Below are 22109 nucleotides of genomic sequence, written 5' to 3'. Positions count from 1 at the left end.
AAGTTAGACACTGGAATCATGTGTTCACTGTTTTGTTTCTAACAGGTTGCAGAAGAACATAATTACATAGGCCATTAAACTATATAGCAGAATGTTCATGTTTTAATTTACCAGAATATATGTTGTTGGCCATTTTAGTAATTATCAGCTAGAACATCTTAATCTTGATTGGTGTGAACAGAATAGTTCATATTTGGGAATAGATGAGACTAGTAGACCCTTTGTGAATACAGTGCGCGCTGTAACTGCGCGCGCATGCGCAATTTCTGACCGCTGTGACTAGACATTCGGTCATACAGCGGTGCAGGGGGGCGCTCGAGCCACGTCGCTGGAACAAATCAAAGCTTCAAGGCAGATTTCATAGCGGGTGAGTAGTCTAATTGCAACTACTGCTGTATCTACGTTTAGTAGGCCCAAACCCAAACTGTCAGTGCAGAATTTACGCAGGACTGCTTGTCCCAGGGATGCGGTAGGTCAGTCGCACAAGCACAGTCCGCCATTCCTCTTTTATATTTAACAAGGTGCTCGGTTTTGGGGAGAAACATGAGCAGTGCCGCGCCGGTGCATATATCATTCTGCTTGACCAGCTCAAGCGCACACTTGAACCTGCAAGCGTCATGTCTGCGCTGGTGCAGCGCAGAATGGTGACTTGATACCTGACTCACCCATATTCTGCAAAAGGAGCCTCTTTTCATTACTTCACTGCAACATATCTAAACATTTAATTGTACATGGAGTTTGTTACAACAGAACAATAATGCCTTGGCATTTTCCTTATTATTTATTATCTTCTTCCCCTTCTTCAGGTTCCTGTTGAGACAGGAGCAGGTGTTCAGGGGGATGTCCACACCAGAACCTCCCATGGGAGGCAGCTCCCGTCCTGGGCCCTCTCCTGGTCCGGGGCCTTCGCCTGGGTCTATGCTGGAAGGTATGCATGACAAGAATACAAATGAGGACGGTCGTTACAGTCAGATGAAGGGACTGTCTATGAGGCAGGGTGGCATGGGCCCCCCACCCAGTCCTCTGGACCAACACTCTCAAGGTACTCATGCTTCTTCCGTGTTGCCAGTGTGATCCAGCTTAGCCTTGTGTGTGTTTGCAACTGCGCTCATCATCATAAGACTAGTTTAGCTTTGAGGGTGTGTCATACCTGGTCTAATATCAAAACTCATGTGTTCTTTACAATTGACATACAACATAAAATAGTTTAATAACTTTAATCCAGTTGCACTGCATAACATTTGAGATGGTTCGCCACTTGCTTTTGTTATTGCTTAGCCTGGAATTTTCCACAGTGTTGTGTACGACCCGTCTATTTCCAAGGAGACAAGAGTTTATCTATCACAGGAAGATTACAGACAGAAAAGTTACATAGTGCACCTTTACATCTATGTTCAAGATACATCTATCGAGATATCGTTTTAGTCAGAAGAAAAGGGAATCTTAATTATAATCAGGTCTGTCTTTCAGGTTATTCTCCTTTAGGTGGTTCAGACCACTCCAGCCCCATTCCATCCAATGGGCCCCCCTCTGGCCCTCTGATGCCATCATCATCATCTTCCTCTTCAGGTGGGCCCAGCACAGCCTCTACTCCTCTAGATATTGGGAGTGGAGAACAACACTCTCTGGGTCCCAATAATCGTCCTGGGCCTTCAGTTAGCACCGGACCAGGCCCAAGTCCTGGCCCAAGTATTGGGTCCCTGGGATCCGGTTTGGAGCCTGGTGGCCCTACTGGGCCCGGGGGTCCAGGTGGACCTGGGGGTCCTACTCCCTTCAACCAGAACCAACTTCACCAGCTGCGAGCACAGATCATGGCATACAAAATGTTGACTCGGGGCCAGCCTCTTTCTGAACACCTACAGATGGCTGTACAGGGCAAACGGCCAATGCCCAGCCTTCCCCCTGGTGCAGGAGGGGGGCCAGGAGGAGGACCTGGACCTATGGGCCCAAGCTTCAATCGGACCCATGGTAAGCAATAAGTAAGACTCAGAAAGATAATGAGATTGTACATTGGTATAAACTCACTAATGTCTAACTTGTGATTCAATAGGAATGATGGGCCCCAACATGCCTCCACCTGGCCCTTCAGGAGCACCACCTGGGATGCAGGGACAAAACATGAATGGGCCTCCAAAATCCTGGCCTGAAGGTTGGTATGTTTAAAAAAATATGTTAAAAATCGGCAAATGTGCTGTAGTTGTTTTGTCCTGTCTGTTTTGGGTTGATTTATATGGACCTTTTTGAGTCAAATAAAGTTCGATTGATTAATTAATTGATTGTTTCATTGATCAATGCTCATCTTGCTGCTTTTTTTGTTGAACAATTCACAGGCCCCATGGCGATTGCAGCAGCACCCTCCAATGCACCCCAGAAGTTGATCCCACCGCAGCCTACAGGTCGCCCCTCTCCTGCTCCACCCTCTGTTCCCCCAGCTGCCTCCCCTGTGATGCCCCCACAGACCCAATCCCCTGGCCAGCCAGCTCAGCCTATCCCAATGATGCCTTACCATGCCAAGCAGAACCGCATTACACCCATTCAGAAACCTTGTGGCCTGGACCCAGTTGAGATCCTGCAAGAGAGAGAGTACAGGTACTAAGCATTACAATTACTCGGTCTGAATGCCTTCTACACTTCATTTCAATTATTTAATTATTTTATAAATCATGAAATCATCAAAATATTCAATGTATTTTTTAGATTACAGGCTCGTATCACACATCGAATTACTGAACTAGAGAATCTGCCAGGATCTCTAGCGGGTGATCTTCGTACCAAAGCTACTATTGAACTCAAAGCCCTTCGTCTGCTTAACTTCCAGAGACAGGTACAGAATAATGCAACATTTACAATATTTATTGTATTATCGTACTATATATTGTCAAATATTTTGTCATATTTAAAATATTTTATTCACAAATGTCCACACAGTTGCGTCAAGAAGTGGTGGTGTGCATGCGCCGCGACACCGCTTTGGAAACAGCACTTGATGCTAAAGCCTATAAGCGGAGCAAGCGTCAGTCTCTGCGAGAAGCCCGCATCACTGAGAAGCTGGAGAAGCAACAAAAGATTGAGCAGGAGCGCAAACGGAGGCAGAAACATCAGGTAGATCAACAAAAGAGGATCTTTTTTTTCTTCAAAGATTTATATAAAATATTCTGGTGTGCAATTGTCCTCTTTCCTATTGTATTGTAGGAGTACCTCAACAGTATCCTACAACATGCCAAAGACTTCAAAGAGTACCATCGTTCGATCACAGGCAAAAATCAGAAGCTAACCAAAGCTGTGGGCACGTATCATGCCAACACTGAACGCGAGCAGAAGAAGGAGAATGAGCGCATTGAGAAGGAGAGAATGAGGAGACTGATGGTAAGGGTCAGCCTTGAATGCCTTTCACACAAATTGTCCCATATTTAAATATATATGTTTGTTTAGGCGGAGGATGAGGAGGGCTATCGAAAGCTGATTGATCAGAAGAAAGACAAGCGCCTGGCCTACCTCCTACAGCAGACGGATGAGTACGTGGCCAACCTCACAGAGCTGGTCCGGGCACACAAGGCTGCACAGGCCCTCAAGGAAAAGAAGAAGAAGAGGAGGAAGAAAAAGAAGAAGGTATGAGGCAAAGTGGAGTTTCTTACATTTTATTGTGAGTTTCATGATTATTTAAATAAAAATTCTGGCAGGTCTGTACAGACCTGTTTGACATTTTCTGCAATTATTGCATTTAATCCACCATCTGATCAATAATAACCATCATGCTCTTGGGAAGCTAAATATAATAATGCACATGTAACCCACTTATTGTCAGTCAAATTAACCATTCTTGGAATAATCAGACTCAGTTTTACTCCAAACCCAAAATAAAACACTACCTTATACAGGCATTCCGCCTAAACTTTTTAATCTCCTTTTAGTGAAATTTGCTTCAGCTTTTAAAAAAATAATTTTCAAAACCCAACAAGTGATCAGTCTACTGTCTGTCAGTCCCTGTCAACTGCAGCTTTACTTCTGCTTATTATTTAAATTAATATATTAAGTTAATATAGGATCTGATTTCCTTCTGTGCAAAGCTTGTTTCCACTTGTAATTAGAAAACAAAAGCCAATTGTTTGCACTCCAAAGGGTTCAGGAACAGCTTCAGTTTGAATTGTGTGACGTTTTAGTCAGGTGTTTTAGAGAACATCAGCTGGTGATTGATATTTTTATTTTATTTTATTTTGTAATTTTTTAAAGAAAAAATACTATTACTTTATTTTTTTGTGATATTCAGCAGATGGAAAATGCTGAGGCCGGTCAAGCTCCTCCTCCTTCACTTGGACCAGATGGCGAGGTATTTTATTGATATCATTATTTTGATTGTCAAACAGTAATTTTTTTCCCAATTCTTTATTCTGCAGCCTCTGGATGAGACAAGTCAGATGAGCGATCTACCAGTCAGAGTTGTACATGTGGACAGTGGGAATATTCTGACTGGGTTGGATGCACCAAGAGCTGGACAGCTGGAAACGTGGCTGGAGATGAACCCGGGGCAAGTCCTTTATACTTTATCACATACTTATCTATAAATCACTGTGAAGACACAGACATAAATTCTTCACAGTGATTTATAGATAACACAATTAGATAATGAAACAACAATATAAATGTACTTAAGATAATAGAACAATATCAATAATATTTTTGTGATTTCTCATCTGAAGTTATGAGGTGGCCCCACGCTCAGACAGTGAAGATAGTGAGGAAGAAGAAGAGGAGGAGGTGCTTCTTTTGTTTTGGACAATACAGTGGTTTCTGTAGAAGTGCAAATTGACATTGTTCTTGCACTTTTACAGGAAGAAGAAGAGGCACAGCCCTCGACCGCACCAGTGGAGGACAAAAAAAAGATCCCGGACCCCGACATTGAAGATGTATCTGAGGTGGATGTCCGGCACATCATTGAGTGAGTACAACTGAAAAACAACATGAGCTCATGAGATACTTTTCATCAGCTAAACTAGATAAAAGTAAAAAAAAAAAGATCTTAATATTCCAAATGATCTAGATAGTATATAATACGTACATATATCTTAAAAGATAAAGCATCTTTTCTCTACAGGAATGCTAAGCAGGATGTGGACGATGAGTACAGTGTTGCAGCTTTTGAACGCGGTCTTCAGTCCTACTACTCTGTGGCTCATGCTGTCACAGAGAAAGTGGAAAAACAGTCCTCCTTTCTGGTCAATGGACAACTCAAACAATATCAGGTACAAAACTCTAGAAAACTACAGATGAACAAAAACGCATACTAATGTCTTTCAGTAAGATTGAAAGAATGATGTCGTCCTTCTTTTAGGTTAAAGGATTGGAGTGGTTGGTGTCTCTCTACAATAACAATCTGAATGGGATCTTGGCAGATGAGATGGGGTTGGGAAAAACTATCCAGACCATTGCACTCATCACGTACCTCATGGAGCACAAGAGGCTCAATGGACCCTACCTCATCATTGTACCCCTCTCGTGAGTTTATATCATATCATCATAAGCAAATGGTCTGCTATTGATTTAACAAATTAATCAAAAACATGGCTCATTTGACAGAACTCTCTCTAACTGGGTGTATGAGTTTGACAAGTGGGCACCAACAGTAGTAAAAGTGTCTTATAAGGTATATAAATGTTATACTCAAAAACTGAATGTATCATTCATTACAGTTTCTGACATATTGCACATTTTAGGGGTCACCTGCTGCCAGAAGAGCCTTTGTTCCCCAACTTCGGAGTGGAAAGTTTAATGTTTTACTCACAACCTATGAGTACATCATCAAAGACAAGCAAGTACTGGCAAAAGTAAGATTCTAACTATAACAAATAAACATTTCTTAGCAAAGGTGCATGTTCATTGCTTGCTTGCATTTATTACTTTTTGGTCCCCACCCCAAAAATCACTCAAAAGTCATAGTCTGACTGCCTGGTGTGCTGCGTCTCAGTGTTTTCTTCTAGGTGCTGCCTCACATTGATGTGGCCTCTCTGTCTTCTTTGGCCCCATGTAGTCATGTATGCCCCCTGACTGAAGTGCAAGGTGCGTATTGTAGCGTAGGAAGGACCACCCCCATGGTTCCTGGAGGCTTTTGTTTGGGACAAAGTCATGAGGACAATGTGGACAAGAGAGCTCCCAAAAAGCTGTATGCTACAAACCATGTATCATTTTGGCTGTGCCTTGATTCAAAAAAGCAATCTTCCCCACTGGCAACAAAAGTATATTGGTCTCACAGTGTCTAGTGATCAACAGTAAATTGTAAAAACAAAAGCTAGTCTTATTCTCAAGGTTATTTAAAGAGCCTGTAAATTCTGTTGAGATACAAGGTTTTTGGCAAACAGCATCTCTTTGTAGTTTTTTGTGAATTTGTTACATTCTTTTTCGTCTGTTTTTATTTAGATCCGATGGAAGTACATGGTTGTGGATGAGGGACACCGTATGAAGAACCACCACTGTAAACTTACCCAGGTCCTAAACACCCACTACCTGGCCCCGCGGCGTGTCCTGCTCACTGGCACACCGCTGCAAAACAAACTGCCCGAGCTCTGGGCCCTGCTCAACTTCCTCCTGCCCACCATCTTCAAGAGCTGCAGCACTTTTGAACAGTGGTTCAATGCCCCCTTTGCCATGACTGGAGAGAAAGTAAATTACCATTCATCAATTCATGTTACACTTTGTGGTATTACTTCTGATTTTATCTTAAAATGCATTTCTTTCACCTCGAGGTGGACCTGAATGAAGAGGAGACTATTTTGATTATTCGTCGTCTCCACAAAGTTCTTCGTCCGTTCTTGTTGCGCAGATTAAAGAAAGAAGTGGAGGCACAGCTTCCAGAGAAAGTATGTTTTTAATTAAAATGACTTACAGTATACACAGTGTATGTATTGATTCATAACTGATGATCTCGTTTTGATCTCTTCCAGGTTGAATATGTTATCAAGTGTGACATGTCGTCCCTCCAGAGGGTGCTGTACAGGCACATGCAGGCCAAAGGCGTCCTGCTGACAGATGGCTCTGAAAAAGACAAGAAAGTTAGTGTGAAAAATACAAATATATTTTAACATTTATTGGTTAGTTAAGTTGGGTTAAATTCATCTTATTTATCCTTTGCACTCATTGTGCTCTTCAGGGGAAAGGCGGGACAAAGACCCTGATGAATACTATAATGCAACTCCGAAAGATTTGTAACCACCCATACATGTTCCACCAGATAGAGGTAAGGCAGAAACTGATTGATTTCACCTTGGAAGTTCTGAAGTATTAGTTAAGTAATTTAACAAATTTATTTAGACATTCATTTTGTTATTTAGCCATGCTAATTTGTTTAGCTAACACATGTTGAGTTATAATCATATAGAGTAGTAATTAGTCACTATTTTGTAGGAGTCCTTTTCTGAACATTTAGGATTCTCAGGTGGGATAGTCCAGGGGTAAGTTACAAAAGAGCATTGTCTTTGTTATGATTTTTTATATAGAATTAAATAAACCAAGTTTTGACTTTCCTGTTTTCTGTTTAATCACTAGAGCTGACCTGTATCGAGCTTCAGGGAAGTTTGAAGTGTTGGACCGAATCCTGCCAAAACTCAGAGCCACTAACCACAAGGTGCTGCTCTTCTGTCAGATGACTTCTCTGATGACTATCATGGAGGACTACTTTGCTTATCGCACCTTCAAGTATCTACGCCTTGATGGTGGAGTGACTTGAGTGATATTACATTCTCTGTATAATAACTTTCATTTTTCTGATAAATGTGCTGCTATTGCAGGAACCACAAAAGCTGAAGACAGAGGGATGTTGTTGAAGACATTTAATGAACCAGAGTCTGAGTATTTTATCTTCCTCCTGAGCACCAGAGCTGGAGGCCTGGGCCTCAACCTGCAGTCTGCTGACACTGTCATTATATTTGACTCTGACTGGAACCCACACCAGGTTCAACTTAACTTATTGATTTACATTTTATTGTATTCATACTAGTGCCGTTGTGCCAAATAGTTATGTCAAAACATTTGATGCTGGTGATATATTATACAGGATCTGCAGGCCCAAGACAGGGCCCACAGAATTGGTCAGCAAAACGAGGTGCGTGTTCTGCGCCTCTGCACTGTGAACAGTGTGGAGGAAAAGATTTTAGCTGCTGCCAAATACAAACTGAACGTGGACCAGAAAGTGATCCAAGCTGGCATGTTCGATCAGAAGTCCTCCAGCCACGAGCGCAGGGCCTTCCTCCAAGCCATTCTGGAGCATGAGGAACAAGACGAGGTCTGGGGTCAGGAACAGTGTCTCCGCATGAATGTGTGTGCGTGCACCCACGATACACACCAATTTAAACAGTGCATTCTTATACTCTGTTGCCAATTTGTGTTTACTGTATTCAGGAGGAGGATGAAGTGCCAGATGATGAGACTGTCAACCAGATGATTGCCAGAAGCGAGGAGGAATTTGACCTGTTTATGGTGAGCCGGAGCAAAAGAATAAATTATAATTATAGTCTACTGCAGCCATGCATCGATTAAAATGTACTAGTATGTGTTTATGACCTTCAATAGTATGCTCATCTGTGTCTTCCCATACTAGCGCATGGACCTTGACCGGCGCAGAGAGGAAGCCCGTAACCCTCGGCGTAAACCGCGGCTGATGGAAGAAGACGAGCTCCCCACTTGGATCATGAAGGACGATGCTGAGGTGGAGCGCCTCACTTACGAGGAAGAGGAGGAGAAAATGTTTGGACGCGGGTCTAGGCAGCGAAAAGAAGTCGACTACACTGACTCACTCACAGAAAAGCAGTGGCTCAAGGTTATTAGTTAACATATAAGTATGAATTCCTTTTTCTCTTTTTTAAAGGGACATTTTGCTCACAGGCAATTGAAGAAGGGACCTTAGACGAGGTGGAGGAGGAGGTAAAACATAAGAAAACCACACGCAAAAGGAAGAGGGACCATGACCCAGACCTATCCGGACCCTCCTCCTCTGGGAGCCGCGGGCGAGGGGACAAGGATGATGACTGTAAAAGGCAGAGGAAGAGAGGGAGACCACCTGTTGAAAAACTCTCTCCGAATCCACCTGTTCTCACCAAGAAGATGAAGAAGATTGTGGATGCTGTCATCAAGTACAAAGACAGGTAGTAAAAGTAATCCTCTTTCTCAATGAGACTTGAGCACTTGTTTTTTCGATTGTCAAGAATAATATTTGGCAATGGCCTTTTTAAATGAGCATGGTTCTGATGATTTCACTTCCGTCAGTACGAGTGGGCGCCTGCTGAGTGAAGTGTTCATCCAACTTCCCTCTCGGAAAGAGCTGCCAGAGTACTACGAGCTCATTCGTAAACCTGTTGACTTCAGGAAGATCAAGGTACATTTTTACATAATTTGCACTGAAACTTTAGATTTATTAATTAGCATGTTCATCAATGTATGTTTCGAACTGTAGGAGAGGATCAAGGGCCATCGCTACCGCACTCTGGGTGACCTAGAAAGAGATGTCATGGTCCTGTTTCAAAATGCTCAAACCTTCAATCTGGAAGGCTCACTTGTGAGAACAGCCTACACACTTTAGAACAGCCTACACACTTATCTAATGAACATGCAGTGCTAGTCATAAACATTCAGATGCCTCCCCAGCAGAAGGTTTCCAAACGTTTTGGCTAGTATTAGTAAATGACAAGGCTTTTAGTGAGAGGATCAGAAAATGTACTCTAGCCTACCAATTTTTTAAAGGTCATTAAGAGTCTTTTATCAATGATTATTTATGCCACCCACATTTTTTTCCTATTGTGAGAGCAGATCTATGAGGACTCGATTGTACTTCAGTCAGTGTTCACGAGCCTGAGGCAGAAGATTGAGAAGGAGGAAGAGAGCGAAGGAGAGGATAGTGAGGAAGATGAGGATGACCATGATGAGGGATCAGATTCTGAACGTAAGATACCATACATCAAAAGTTATTGGTGTAGCTTGAACAAATAGTGTTGTGCGCTTAATTACTATGTTATTAATACCCAGCTCGTTCAGTCAAGGTGAAGATCCGTCTGGGAAGGAAAGACAAAGGAGGAGACAAAGGAAAGGGACGCAGTCGGCGACCTGGGCGAACTCGAGCCAAGCCTGTAGTCAGTGATGATGACTCTGATGAAGAGCCTGAAGAGGTATGCACAGACAACAGGATTTTAAAGTCATATGGTCGGATTAACACAAACAGTTCTTTCATCTTTAAGGAGAGGACCCCCAGTGCCACAGATGATGAGGCCTAAACTCTACTGTGACGTGGGAAAGGAGTATTATTTCAGAATAGCCTGGATTCTGATTGGATTCTGTCATAAAGTGGGCTGAGTGGTTACTTGTTAAAAATCAGAGAAACACTCTTATACCAATCACTTAATGGACACAATGGTGATAATTGCACTTTGAAGTTAAATAATGATTGCAGTACAAAAATAATTGTTATTTGGAGAGATTTAAAATACTTACAGTGTCCACCGATGCTGCTAAAGCTGTTACTAATTGTGTAAAAGACCAATTTATTGAATTTATGAAAGTATGTTTTTTCCTGTTTTTAGGTAGTCGTATTAATATTTTTGTCTATAGCAGTTCTTTACACACATTCTAACACCAAAATATGAAGGGTTGATCCAGACTGGGTATGTTACTTACAGAGCCGGTGTTTCCGCTCCACCACAGCGGCATTATGTTGCAACAGTATCGTCCCTACTCTGGCCCCTGGGAGCTGCTGTAATATCTGAAGTGTGTGTACATCACATTTTTGTGACCAGTCTGTTTGACTTGGAAACGTGGCCTGTGGTTTCTCTGATTCTAAGAAGCAGTTGAGCAACTTGATTTGACTGAATGTGTTGGGATGAGCTCCCTCTTAATTATGTACTGAGTATAGTACAATTTCGAAACTAGTCCATTTGCTGCTACTGCTGCTTCTCTAACTGCTGATTGTAGAATTAACAAATTCCATTACTTAGTGATGTAATTTTGATTGCCTCTCTGTTGTGTAGTGATTTAGGGTTTCAAAACTATTTACTGTACATGAGCACTTATTATTTATTGATTTCCAAGAAAAGGACCAGAGGGACAGTGGCTCCTCTCTGTTGTGAAAGCCTCCTGGCTGTATGGTGTTGGATATTTTGTAGTCATTTTCAAAAAATATCTTTGCACGTGTGTGCAGCGCCACTTTGGCACTGTACTTTTGTCATTATGGTAGACATTTAGAGAAAAGAGCATACAACCAAAGCATACACTTTTTTTCTCCAAATACTTATATCCGTCTGATATGTAGTAGTGTGTTCATGTTGCAGTATTAAAGCATAACAATTTAGTAAACAAGTTACTTTGTTTGATGTACCTTTATCCAATACATTGGTCTTGAATCTGTAATACCGTTCTGTACCACTGAGAGGTGACGTGACACAAGCTCTTCTGGCTCATACAGTAAAAAAGACTTTCATTTTCAGATCTAATAAGCAATAAACTTCTTTCCTTAAAATCATTAGCATACTTGTACATACACTTAATATTTACTCCTGAACAGAGGTATGTAAACATTTGGACAGTCTTAATTTTGTTTACTTTTTTTTTTTAATCTTAAGGTAAAATTGATGAAAATATGTTATAATAAATAAGTTTGATTCTGTGGATTTAAACAGGCTCTTAGTTTACTCAGTGAGGGGCATATGCGGACACAGGGGCCTGTGCGGGCTGGAGAGTGTGTGATAGTTGGCTTTGAGGCCTGTGTTGCTGCTGGGGCTGTTTTCACGTACACACTTGGCGGGTGAGGGCAGGCCACAGTTTCCTGATTTCTAAGAATGTGTGTTTTTACCACTCCATACAACCGACTCCCAAGTACCTATAGACATAAATACACCTGTATTAAGCAGTAGCATATACATGTAAACAACTTTTTTCATTGCAGACGTTAGAGTTACAGGAAAGTAAAAGTGGGGGATAAATAAATTAAATGTACATTTAGAGTATTTGAGTGAAAAAACAAAAAGATGGCACCTGTTCCAAAAAGACCTTTATCGTCACATTTTATTTTCTGTATAAGCGTGAATGATATAATGATCACAATATTTGTACATAAAATCCTTGGACCATTTAGTAGTTATTGATAAAGAGCAATATTGTCTTACTGTTCATCTGTGTATGATTATGACGAATCATATTTTCACGAACACGGACAACAATATCAGGCTGATGCTTCATACATATTGTTTCAGCCCAGGGACGTCACTGTAAACCAGGCAACAGATGTTCGATTTGTCTTTGACTCACTACTGAACTATTCGACTGTGTTGTACTCTACATCTTTGCTCAACAAAGCACTCACAACGATAGTTATGTGTGTAGTGACATGTGCAGATCAATATGCAACCCTGCCTCTTTGTCAGGATTCTCCAAATACCTCCAACAGTTTGCTGTGCCTTTGCTCTACACAGGCTTTTAAATAGAAAAACTACCCATGAGCCTTTTGTCATTGAATAACCCTTCCTTCAATAGAGTAGCATGTCCACTAATCCTCCAGTTATAATGTCAGCTAGAGATGACTATAAATACAAATGAGTACAATAGGATGCAGGCAGGGAGGAGTTCACACACAAAACAATTCCTCCTGCATCATAAACACATTTTCATATGTATTCATTTGTTTTAAAAGTCTTCTCTCCTTCCCCAAAATATTTGAGCCAGGAGGCCCCTCATTACCATGTGTTTTGGGGACTGTCCTCTTGCTCCCAAATATTGGACTGGACTTGACAAAGAAATGCAGTTTTTGACATCTCCATCCCATTCGATACTTCTGGCCGTCACAAAGAAATTAATGACAAAAAACTGAACCGATGATCAAGGACTGAACAAACATCACAATTGGCATTTGAAATATGGAGAAAAGTACATTCAGACTCAATTGTAAATCGACATATTTTAAAAAAAACAAATATTTAAATACAAAATAGCACAAAAGGTTGTGTATTTTTGTTTTTATATATCTTTTATTTTTCATGTTGTGCTCTTAATATTGTTGACTGGTTAACTTTAGGATTATTAATCATCCAAGAATCATTTTCATCTTCATCTTCTTTGGTGTTTTATGGCGGCTGGCATCCCATGTTACATTACCGCCAGACTGTTTAGACTACCGCCTGTAACTCAAGACTTTATTCTTTAAGACTTTATTCTCCAGACTTTACTCTCCAGACTTTACTCTCCAGACTTTATTCTTTAGACTTTATTACCCCCCTAACCCCACACCCAACCCAATCCACCCTCACCCTCACCCTCACCCTCACCCTCGCCCTTCACAGTAACCTTTACGTACGTGAACTTAACTCCTCCCCTTGACCAACCAGGGCTTTCATCCCATTTAAAATATCAGGCCACTGTTGTAGCGCCGCCCTCCCGCTGCTTCCTAGTAGAAAACGCTCTCTCAGGTCGCAGTTTTGTGTTGTCATTCCGCTGTGAAACATCGCGGAGCTACCGTAGCTTTCCCCCCCTCGCCCAGTCTGGTCTCTGCGGACGTTTTGGCACCGAAAGGACGATGTTTGGGACACGGAGAGGACTTGTCACGCTGCCCCGGTGCTGCTGCCTGGTGCTGCTGATGCTACTGAGTGCGGCAGGTAAGAAAATGTCACGCTTTTGTTCAACACTCTGAAGTTGATGCTTACACCGTTGATGTTTGCAATGATGACTGAATTTGATGTAAATATAAATGTAAGAGAACATTTTATTCAGTACAACAACAACAACAACAGGAGAATAAATAATAAAAACGAAACAATATAATAAGATAAGATAAGATATTCCTTTATTGTCCCACATGGGGAAATTTCATTGGTGCAACGCAGGTAGATACAGAAGAAAAGAACAGATCACTTATAGGAAGTCGGAAAAACATTAATTAAGTAATAACATCAATTTAGCCATTTAACTAGAATATTAGAGTATATTTTGAGTAATAAAATTCAACGCTCCCTATTTTATACACCCATGCTCCGTTGCCTACATTTTGAGAAAACCAAATGTAATATATGTACATGATATAATTGCAAAATGTCAAACCCAGCTGCGTGGTTTTGACATTTCCTGTATATATATGAATGAAACTACGCACGGCACTGTGATTGGCTGGTTGTTTTTCCGGGAGAGTGCGGAGCAGCCAATCACTTCCTCGCAGGGGTTTTCCGGCGGCGTCTAGTTTCGTGCGATGAAAGTGAAGATCGCAGTCGGTCATGGGTGTGGCCAAAAGCATCTTCCACGCGGCTGAAGCACGACTGATAACGATTTTAACTGCTCAATTTAATGTAAACTCCCTTTAACAAACAGCCATAAAGCTAATCCTTAATCTCACTTAACCTTTTATCAAAATGGCAGCATCCGCATGAATAAAAATACAATGCAGCAAGATAAAAAGAGTGTAATCTACGTTTTGTCTTTTCTTTTTTTGTCCCCCCCCCACAAATCAGTTATTTACCTTCAAAAATAAAAACATTGTGCCATAACTATACCAAACCCTAAGTATCTTGGTTATACATTAACAGGAGAGTATGTTTGAGTCAATAAACACTCCCTGTGCACATGTTGTATACAAATATGATTGTTGGTGAGTAGCAATGAGAAAGCAGAATGATAATAGTACAGTAAATGATAAATGTAATGATACAGTAAAAATATTTTTTCACGTACTGGCTGCTTATTGTAATAAAATACTAAGTATGTGACCTACCCGTCTCCTTGCACCAAATGTATCCTCTTGATTCATATGGAGTTTATTATTTATTAAGCGGGTTTATATGTTTAAAATGGCAATAAAAGAGGACTCATTGTATTTTCTGCATGGGATACCGGACCTTCTTGACAATAGGTGTGGTTAACTGATTCACGCCCTGAAAACTTAGTTCAGATTTATTAAGTCAAGATTTATTAATCAAACAAGGTAAAGTAAAGCTGAAGTCAATACAATACTGTAGGGGGAAATCCTTTGCTCGTTCATGCATGATGTGAGTTTGACCCACATTCTCCCTTAGACTTTAGCTCAGGACTTTAAAGGTCACTAAGGTATTTACACATTTTCTACTTGATCTTGCCGGTTGCTAAATTAAAACTAGCAGGCATTCAAAGAAAATGGGCCTACTCCTGAAATGATTCATGCCTATTTCACTTCAGGCAATCGGCAGTCGGCTTTGGAAAGTCTAGTTGAGGAAACTCTGTGTCATCAAGTGTGCTCATAACTGGGGATTTCTGGGTTTACATACAACCAAACACACTGTTGTATTTCAAAAGTAATGGTTCTGTTAAATCCTTGTTACTATCAGGATTGCTCATTTCCTTATCTTTCACAATGCTTGCACACTTGTGTACTACCTTCAGTTCACAGTGGCGATGCTTTGACAAGGAAGCGCCTCCCTGGGACCAATCAGAAACTAGTGGTGTGATTGTACAACTCCTCCCTGTCTATTGTCTTAAAGAGATACTCTGTCATCTCCTCGGACCTTGGGTCACACATAACACAGAACAATGCTCAGGTGTTGGCACACGTTGTGATGTCATCACCTGTAAAGCCGGTCCTGGGACAGCTTTGGCTTTTCACATCTCAGTGAAGCTGGTAACCATGCACCTGTTCATGGCTCAGACCCTAAATGTCTAAATCAATTTAAAAGTTACCTTCACAATGTAATGTTGTGCTTAGACCTATTTTCTGTCTCAGAAGTATTTACTGGTGTAGAGCTAATGGGTAAAATTGCACTTTGCAATGTTTTTTCATCATGCGTGGCTTTAAGATATAATCTTTATTCGTTCGCGGTCGTGTGGAGCAGGCTGCAGCGTTGTGAGTTTACTGTCTCGTTCCCTTTTCAAGCCGTACTGTCCTTTCTAATTAAATAAGTGTTTTCAAGGACTGATATTACTGCATATTATCTAGTTTTGATTAAAACAGGACCCGGTTTTGTTCAACCAGGAAAACGGATATTGTTATCTTCACTTTCACGCCCAGTTTCAGTGGCTATCGATTTAATGTTTGCTTAATGTGTCATTTTCTGTAGAATATTAACCCCCCAAGGCCCCTGGGTTTGTGTGTCGACTGAGGCGTACGTTACTAGAGCACATTCATGAATATAAAAGTGTCACCTGAGGTCTAGTAAAAGGCACTACCATTGAAACTTTGTTATGTAACATCAGTGTGCAAAGAGATGTATTAAATCCTCACTAAAAAGTTGTCATCTCTCTGTACGTTTTTATTATTCACAGATGCTGCAAACACCTGTCGTGCTAATCAGCTGCGGTGCGGTAACGGGAGGTGTATCACGCTCAAATGGATCTGTGATGGAAGAGACGACTGTGGAGACGGCACTGACGAGCTGCCGACGACATGTGGTCTGTATTTCACTTGTACTTGACCAGACCTTTTTCACCTTCATGCTGTGTTGTGTACATTTCAAAATGATGCCTGAACATGTGGAGGGCATCTATGTTTGTTCAATTTTACGATACTGGTTTGTTAGTTATGATGACTCACATTTGCTTTTTATGATTACAGCAAGCAAGACCTGTTCACAATCGGAGTTTAACTGTGGCCTCCCGATGAACCAGTGTATACCAGGAAGTTGGCATTGTGATGGTCGAGCTGATTGCAAAAACGGAGCCGATGAGAAAAACTGCAGTAAGTTTAGTAATACCGTTAATTGAGTGTGCTCGTAAGTAAATCCGTGCATCTGTTTATTCATGATATTTTCCATTTTTGTTGTACTTAGCTGCCAAAAAATGCAAGGACAGCGAGTTCCAGTGCGCAAACGGCCAGTGCATATCCCAATCATTCGTGTGCGACAAAGATGCAGATTGCACTGACGGTTCCGACGAGCTGTCCTGTCCCAAACCCACGTGCGGCCCAAACTCCTTCCAGTGTAACAACACGGTGTGCGTCCCGTTGCTATGGCACTGCGATGGGGATGCCGACTGCGCCGATGGGTCCGACGAGTGGCCCGAAACATGCCCCAGAGAAGCAACAAGAAAGCCGGAGCCATGTGGTCCACACCAGTTCCAGTGTGACGATGGCGAGTGCATTCACTGGAATTGGCGTTGTGACAATAGCCCAGACTGTGAGGACCAATCTGATGAAGTCAACTGCAGTAAGTAATTCAATTACAGACACGAAACGCAAACCTTTCTCTGGAATATTCTACACGTTACATGTTTTTTAATGCTTAGGAAAAAAATGATTTATCTTTCACTCTCGCCATATTTATCTCTCACTTCAGGCGTGAGTGATACAGACCTTTTCATTTACATCTAGATTTGTTTGTTATCATCCTAATGTCCAAAAATTTGACCATATATTTTTGCAACTCTTCCAAAAACGTGCTAAAATATGTCTTTCTGTTGAGATATGGCACAAAAAGTGAAAACACAAATATCTCTTTATTCCCTTATTTAGAAGATTTTTCTCTTTAAAGTTCAATTTTATATCAATTTTATTTTTGTTGCATTTGTATCGCCATCTGTGTGTCTCCAAAACGACTCTTCTCCAGCACTAAATAGTCCCATGTTAAACGCTTGTGTTTCTTGTAGCTCGGCCCACTTGCCGCCTGGATGAGTTCCGCTGTGGCGATGGCACGTGTGTCCATGGCAGCCGACAGTGTGACAAAGAGTTTGACTGCAGCGATCGAAGTGATGAAGCTGGCTGTGATTTAGGTGATTTTTTTCAAATTATATAAGCAAATCAAAAAGGATATTTCAATCTTTGCGTTGTTGGATGACTGAGGTGTGTCCATAGACTGCGAGGGCCCCACCAAGTTCAAATGTAAAAGCGGGGAGTGTATCAGTGTGGATAAGCTGTGTGACTCATCCGCCGACTGCAAGGACCGGTCCGATGAACCAGCCGAGTGCGGTATGTATTTTTGATAAACATGAAATTGTCATGTCTTATTAGTGGAGACTCAATACAACTTATACACTTTCGGACAGTTAACATTTAAATTGTCTTGACAGGTTGTTGTAGAAGAATATTCACAAAGATTAACAATGTGGGTGCTGGTTTTCCTCAGGTGTAAATGAATGTTTGAGTGGAAACGCCGGCTGTTCTCACAAATGCAACGATTTGAAACTCGGATTCAACTGTTCCTGTGCCGAAGGATACGGTCTCCAGACAGACGGGAAGACGTGCAAAGGTAAGGAGTCAAACTAACGATTTTAATGTCGGAGAAAGATCCTCGTCCAACCGATGTGTCGATGCTTTAATCGCAGACATTGATGAGTGTGCGATGCCCGACACGTGCAGCCAAATCTGCATAAACGTTGAGGGCGGCTACAGGTGTGACTGTGAGCACGGCTACGAGATTGACCCTGCGACCAGCACATGCAAAGCTGCGTCAGGTAGTACTTGACGAGTTTGTCTGCATTTATACGATACAATATCTCTCTGTAAAATGCAAAACGGGCTCACGAACTCTCTTTGCTGCTGTTATCCCAGGATCCGCCCCCACGCTCTACTTCACCAGTAAACATGAGGTGAGAGTGATGACGGCGGATCGCAGCGAATACATCCGCCTGATCCCAGAACTCAAGAATGCAGTCGCTCTGGATGTGAACATACCAACAAAGACCATTTTTTGGTCAGACCTCTCTTTGAAGAAAATATTCAGGTAAAAACATTCAGCTTTGTCTATCCCTGATCTGGTAATTGATGAAGGACCAGGCCAGTGGTTATCAAACTTTCTTTCACCAAAGGCCCCCCCAATTTATATATTTCTTGGCCAAATGCCCTCGACTAACTCATTTTAACATTTGAGGAAAGCAATACAGCGCACACAGAGAAATAAAAGTTGCATTACCATTTTAATTTATTTCTTATACTTTATATTATACATTTTAATGGTATTATTAATGCGCAAGTAAGATATTAATAACATTTACTCATGCCTTTTAAAAAATACCAGTACCTCCCTAGAATAAAAGGGACCAGGCCTTGTGTGTCCAGCTATACAAAGGAACAACTCTACCTTTTGACCAGGCTGATATATTAAAATCAGGAAGAATGGGCACGCTAAAGGGTTTAATTTCAGTGTAACAAGAACTGGACAGAGATTACTAAATTATTACTGATGCCCATAATTTTGTTCTTTATCTTTCATTTATTAATTGAAACGTTCTTACTTCCTGTGTACTGTACCGTGTTTTATTCGTTTTGTTTAAAAACTGAATTCATTATACATGTATTTTTTTTATCCCACAGCACAAACATAGACACAGCCGGTGACTCCTCGACTCACACTGTAGTCATCAACAGTGGTATTGAAGTCCCAGAGGGAATCGCAGTGGACTGGCTCCACGGCAACATTTACTGGACGGACAGCAACCTAAAAACTATTTCCGTGGCATCAACCGATGGAAGTAAAAGAAAGACTCTGATCTCTGACAAGTTGGAGAAGCCCAGGGCCATCACAGTGGACCCGGTCAATAAGTGAGCACAGGAACATTAGTGTGTACATAATGCGTGTGGTCCTGTTTACGTTGAGTTAATTATGTGTGTGCACTTTGTTTAGCTTCATGTACTGGACAGACTGGGGCGAGGAGGCCAAGATTGAGAAGAGCGGGTTGAATGGAGGTGACCGCGTCACCATAGTGACCGACAATATTATGTGGCCCAATGGCATCACTCTTGGTAAATACAACTACATTAGCTGGAAATGGCTATTGTCCAATCGGTTTGCATAATGAGCACATAACCAAATTTAACCCTTTCAATCTTGTGTCTTCATCTCCAAACAGACACGGTTAATCAGCGTTTGTACTGGGTCGACTCCAAGAGACACTCTCTCTCCAGTGTAGATGTCAGCGGAGGGTCCCGGCATACCCTTATTTTCGACCAGACGCACCTCGCACATCCCGTATCTCTTGCCGTTTTCGAGGTTCGTATTATATATTAATTATGCTGTTGTGTTATACATTCATAATTGTGGAGATGGTATATTCCTTTCAATGGAAATGCCAGGGTATGCAGTAATGGAAATGATGATACTTTTCTTCTTTTTAGGAGAAAGTGTTCTGGACAGACAGTGGAAAAGGTGCTGTGTACAGTGCCAATCGCCTGACTGGTGGAGACATCCGAGAGCTGGCAAAGGATCTGGACCATCCCGAAGACATTGCCGTGTATCACGAGCTCAAGCAGCCCAATGGTACATTCCTCTTTCTCCACAAAATCACACTAATTGATCATCTAAAGTTTCCAGCTGCTCCTCTGTTCACAAATAAGACAATATTTGAACTACTTCAGCCAGCCTCCAAGATGGGAACCACTGAAATAGTAGACAATATATTTCCTTAACTATAACAATTATCAGTGGCAATTTACTGAACAGGAAGTTTCATGGCTCCTTGGCAACAAAATGATTTTATTGCTTCTCTCTAATTTACAGCCAGTTGCTGTGTACCGTAAACCTTTAAATCATTTGTGATACCTTTTTTGATTGTTCCATGGCTTCGGTAATTACGGCCATTGTCATTCACTACCTCTGTGCCTCTTTTTGAAGGTACAAACTGGTGCCAAGCGAACAACCACAATAATGGAGACTGCGAGTTCCTCTGTTTGCCTGCTCCTCGCATTAACGATCACTCCCCCCTGTACACGTGTGCCTGTCCTGATCACATGACCCTGGCAGCTGATAACAGGAAGTGTGTCGCAGGTACAGTAGAAACACCCTGTTAATGATCAAACTGTGAAAATGCAAATCTCTAAATCTTCATGTTTTGCACGTTCAGTTAACCCCCCTGCGACCACTGCTGCGCCACCACCTAAAGTTCCTGCTACTCAAGCTCCAAAGCGGCCTACTACCACAACTACTCCAACTACCACAACTACCACAGCTCCTCCCAAACCTACAACTACAACAACACCCGAGCCCATCGCAACGGCTCAAGGTACAAAATATTTTTCATTTCTGGCGATATAGTGCAACATTCTTAATCGCTGCATGGTTAATTGTGCCTTTTCTGCTTGATCAGTGAATAACAAATTGTCCGGAACGCCCACCGAAGACGAGTCGTCCCATTCTGTCGCCGCGTACGTGATCGTGCCCATATGTAAGTTACAATCGCAAGAGAGCGATACGCTCGTGGGGGGGAGAGGGGGGGAGAAACGTCACCCTTCTGACGTTTGTGCATTCTTTTCGCAGCGGTCATGTCGCTCCTAATCTTTGGCGCCGTGCTGCTGTGGAGAAACTGGAGGCTGAAGAACACCAACACCATCCACTTCGTCAACCCGGTGTACCAGAAAACCACCGAGGACGAGGTGCACATTTGCCAGAACTCCTCGCAGGGCTACGTCTATCCGGAGGTAAAGTCCTTTGACTTCCCCGTGAAACAAACGTGTGTGTTTTGAAACTGCTGCTCATTTTACGTGTTCTTTTTGTGTGTGCAGAGGACGATGCTCGGTATGGAAGACATGGACATTGCATGATTTGAAACGGCCTAACGAAGCCTCAGTGGATACAAATGAAGAAGCCAAGCCATTTTCTTCTAATGTCGCTTGAAAGAAGGGAGAAAAATATATATAAATCACATGCACGCTGACCTCATTTTGTGCTTCTGATGTCAATACTGTGCCATCCAAGTCTCAACCCAAGACGAACTGAAGGAAAGACTCGGGCTGGTTTCGAAGGGGAAGACGTGCAATTTAGTTCCAAGATGAAGGAACTTGTTCTCATGGCCCGTTTGGGAAGTTTAAAATATTTGTTTAAAAATGAAGTTGCTTTTGTTCTTCTCGTTTCACTCAAAGCCTTTCACTGTTGTGTGCCTTCCTCATTGCACTCCACAATATACTGTATGCCTTATTGAGCCGACCTGTAACTACCTTTTTTAAAATCCTGGTACGGGAGCAAGCCATTTTGAGTGACTTTTAATGTCTGTATCATTTTGGTGGAGGTAAACCCAATTGTAAACTTTGGGAACTGCTGCTGCTGCTGCTGCTTGGACCAAAAAAAGAACGACTCATATTTGAAGAAAGTGTACTGAATATATTTGGAATTCTCTCCAACACTGTAAATAATGTGTATGTGTGTATGTATATATATATATATATATATATATATATATATATAATTGTAAACTTGCTTTGAGAT

At 41.7% G+C, this 22109-nt stretch overlaps 2 protein-coding genes across 4 annotated transcripts; both read left to right on the top strand.

Moving 5' to 3' along the window:
- The first annotated feature begins 283 nt into the window (after positions 1-283).
- On the top strand, positions 284-11331 carry smarca4b (SWI/SNF related BAF chromatin remodeling complex subunit ATPase 4b). 3 transcript variants are annotated; one of them, XM_072463151.1, is made up of 33 exons: positions 284-367; positions 807-1042; positions 1471-1968; positions 2051-2149; positions 2331-2589; positions 2698-2824; positions 2929-3102; positions 3193-3366; positions 3433-3609; positions 4268-4327; positions 4395-4525; positions 4698-4755; positions 4830-4936; positions 5093-5240; positions 5330-5493; positions 5575-5641; positions 5712-5822; positions 6412-6654; positions 6738-6851; positions 6936-7043; positions 7142-7228; positions 7396-7442; positions 7537-7703; positions 7779-7942; positions 8045-8272; positions 8389-8466; positions 8588-8806; positions 8872-9131; positions 9253-9361; positions 9440-9541; positions 9793-9925; positions 10009-10148; positions 10218-11331. In XM_072463151.1, exons 2-33 carry the CDS (start codon positions 841-843, stop codon positions 10251-10253), a joined length of 4791 nt encoding a protein of 1596 aa, XP_072319252.1. In that variant the 5' UTR covers positions 284-367; positions 807-840; the 3' UTR covers positions 10254-11331. The 3 variants fall into 3 exon arrangements, with proteins under 3 accessions (XP_072319252.1, XP_072319253.1, XP_072319254.1); XM_072463152.1 differs by lacking the exons at positions 284-367; positions 807-1042; positions 1471-1968; ... (12 more) ...; positions 5575-5641; positions 5712-5822 and adding an exon at positions 5963-6054 and having other exon boundaries at positions 8045-8305; XM_072463153.1 differs by lacking the exons at positions 284-367; positions 807-1042; positions 1471-1968; ... (19 more) ...; positions 7537-7703; positions 7779-7942 and having other exon boundaries at positions 7994-8309.
- Positions 11332-13376: 2045 nt separating this feature from the next.
- Positions 13377-21735, top strand: ldlrb (low density lipoprotein receptor b). Its single transcript, XM_072463156.1, has 18 exons — positions 13377-13619; positions 16246-16371; positions 16535-16657; positions 16749-17123; positions 17563-17685; positions 17768-17881; positions 18039-18161; positions 18238-18366; positions 18464-18635; positions 19226-19453; positions 19536-19654; positions 19762-19901; positions 20027-20168; positions 20523-20675; positions 20752-20910; positions 20995-21072; positions 21165-21325; positions 21410-21735. The coding sequence occupies exons 1-18, from the start codon at positions 13541-13543 to the stop codon at positions 21446-21448; spliced, it is 2583 nt and encodes an 860-aa protein (XP_072319257.1). The 5' UTR covers positions 13377-13540; the 3' UTR covers positions 21449-21735.
- The last annotated feature ends 374 nt before the right edge of the window (positions 21736-22109 follow it).

The sequence above is a fragment of the Eucyclogobius newberryi genome, unplaced genomic scaffold (genome assembly GCF_026437365.1).
Source record: "Eucyclogobius newberryi isolate DKJ021-1_F unplaced genomic scaffold, fEucNew1.0.hap1 SCAF_4, whole genome shotgun sequence".
Classification (NCBI taxonomy): Eukaryota; Metazoa; Chordata; class Actinopteri; order Gobiiformes; family Gobiidae; genus Eucyclogobius; species Eucyclogobius newberryi.
Note: the sequence above shows the minus strand (reverse complement) of the source record. Positions and strands in the feature narration are given on the sequence as shown.

Bases quoted from the DNA above. Each gene is read 5' to 3' on its own strand.
- smarca4b (XM_072463151.1), top strand. From the start codon at position 841: ATGTCCACACCAGAACCTCCCATGGGAGGCAGCTCCCGTCCTGGGCCC. The intron at 1,043-1,470 runs GTACTCATGCTT...TCTGTCTTTCAG, and splicing joins TCTGGACCAACACTCTCAAG to GTTATTCTCCTTTAGGTGGT. The intron at 4,937-5,092 runs GTGAGTACAACT...TTTTCTCTACAG, and splicing joins GATGTCCGGCACATCATTGA to GAATGCTAAGCAGGATGTGG.
- ldlrb (XM_072463156.1), top strand. From the start codon at position 13,541: ATGTTTGGGACACGGAGAGGACTTGTCACGCTGCCCCGGTGCTGCTGC. The intron at 17,686-17,767 runs GTGATTTTTTTC...GTGTGTCCATAG, and splicing joins TGAAGCTGGCTGTGATTTAG to ACTGCGAGGGCCCCACCAAG. The intron at 18,367-18,463 runs GTAGTACTTGAC...CTGTTATCCCAG, and splicing joins CACATGCAAAGCTGCGTCAG to GATCCGCCCCCACGCTCTAC.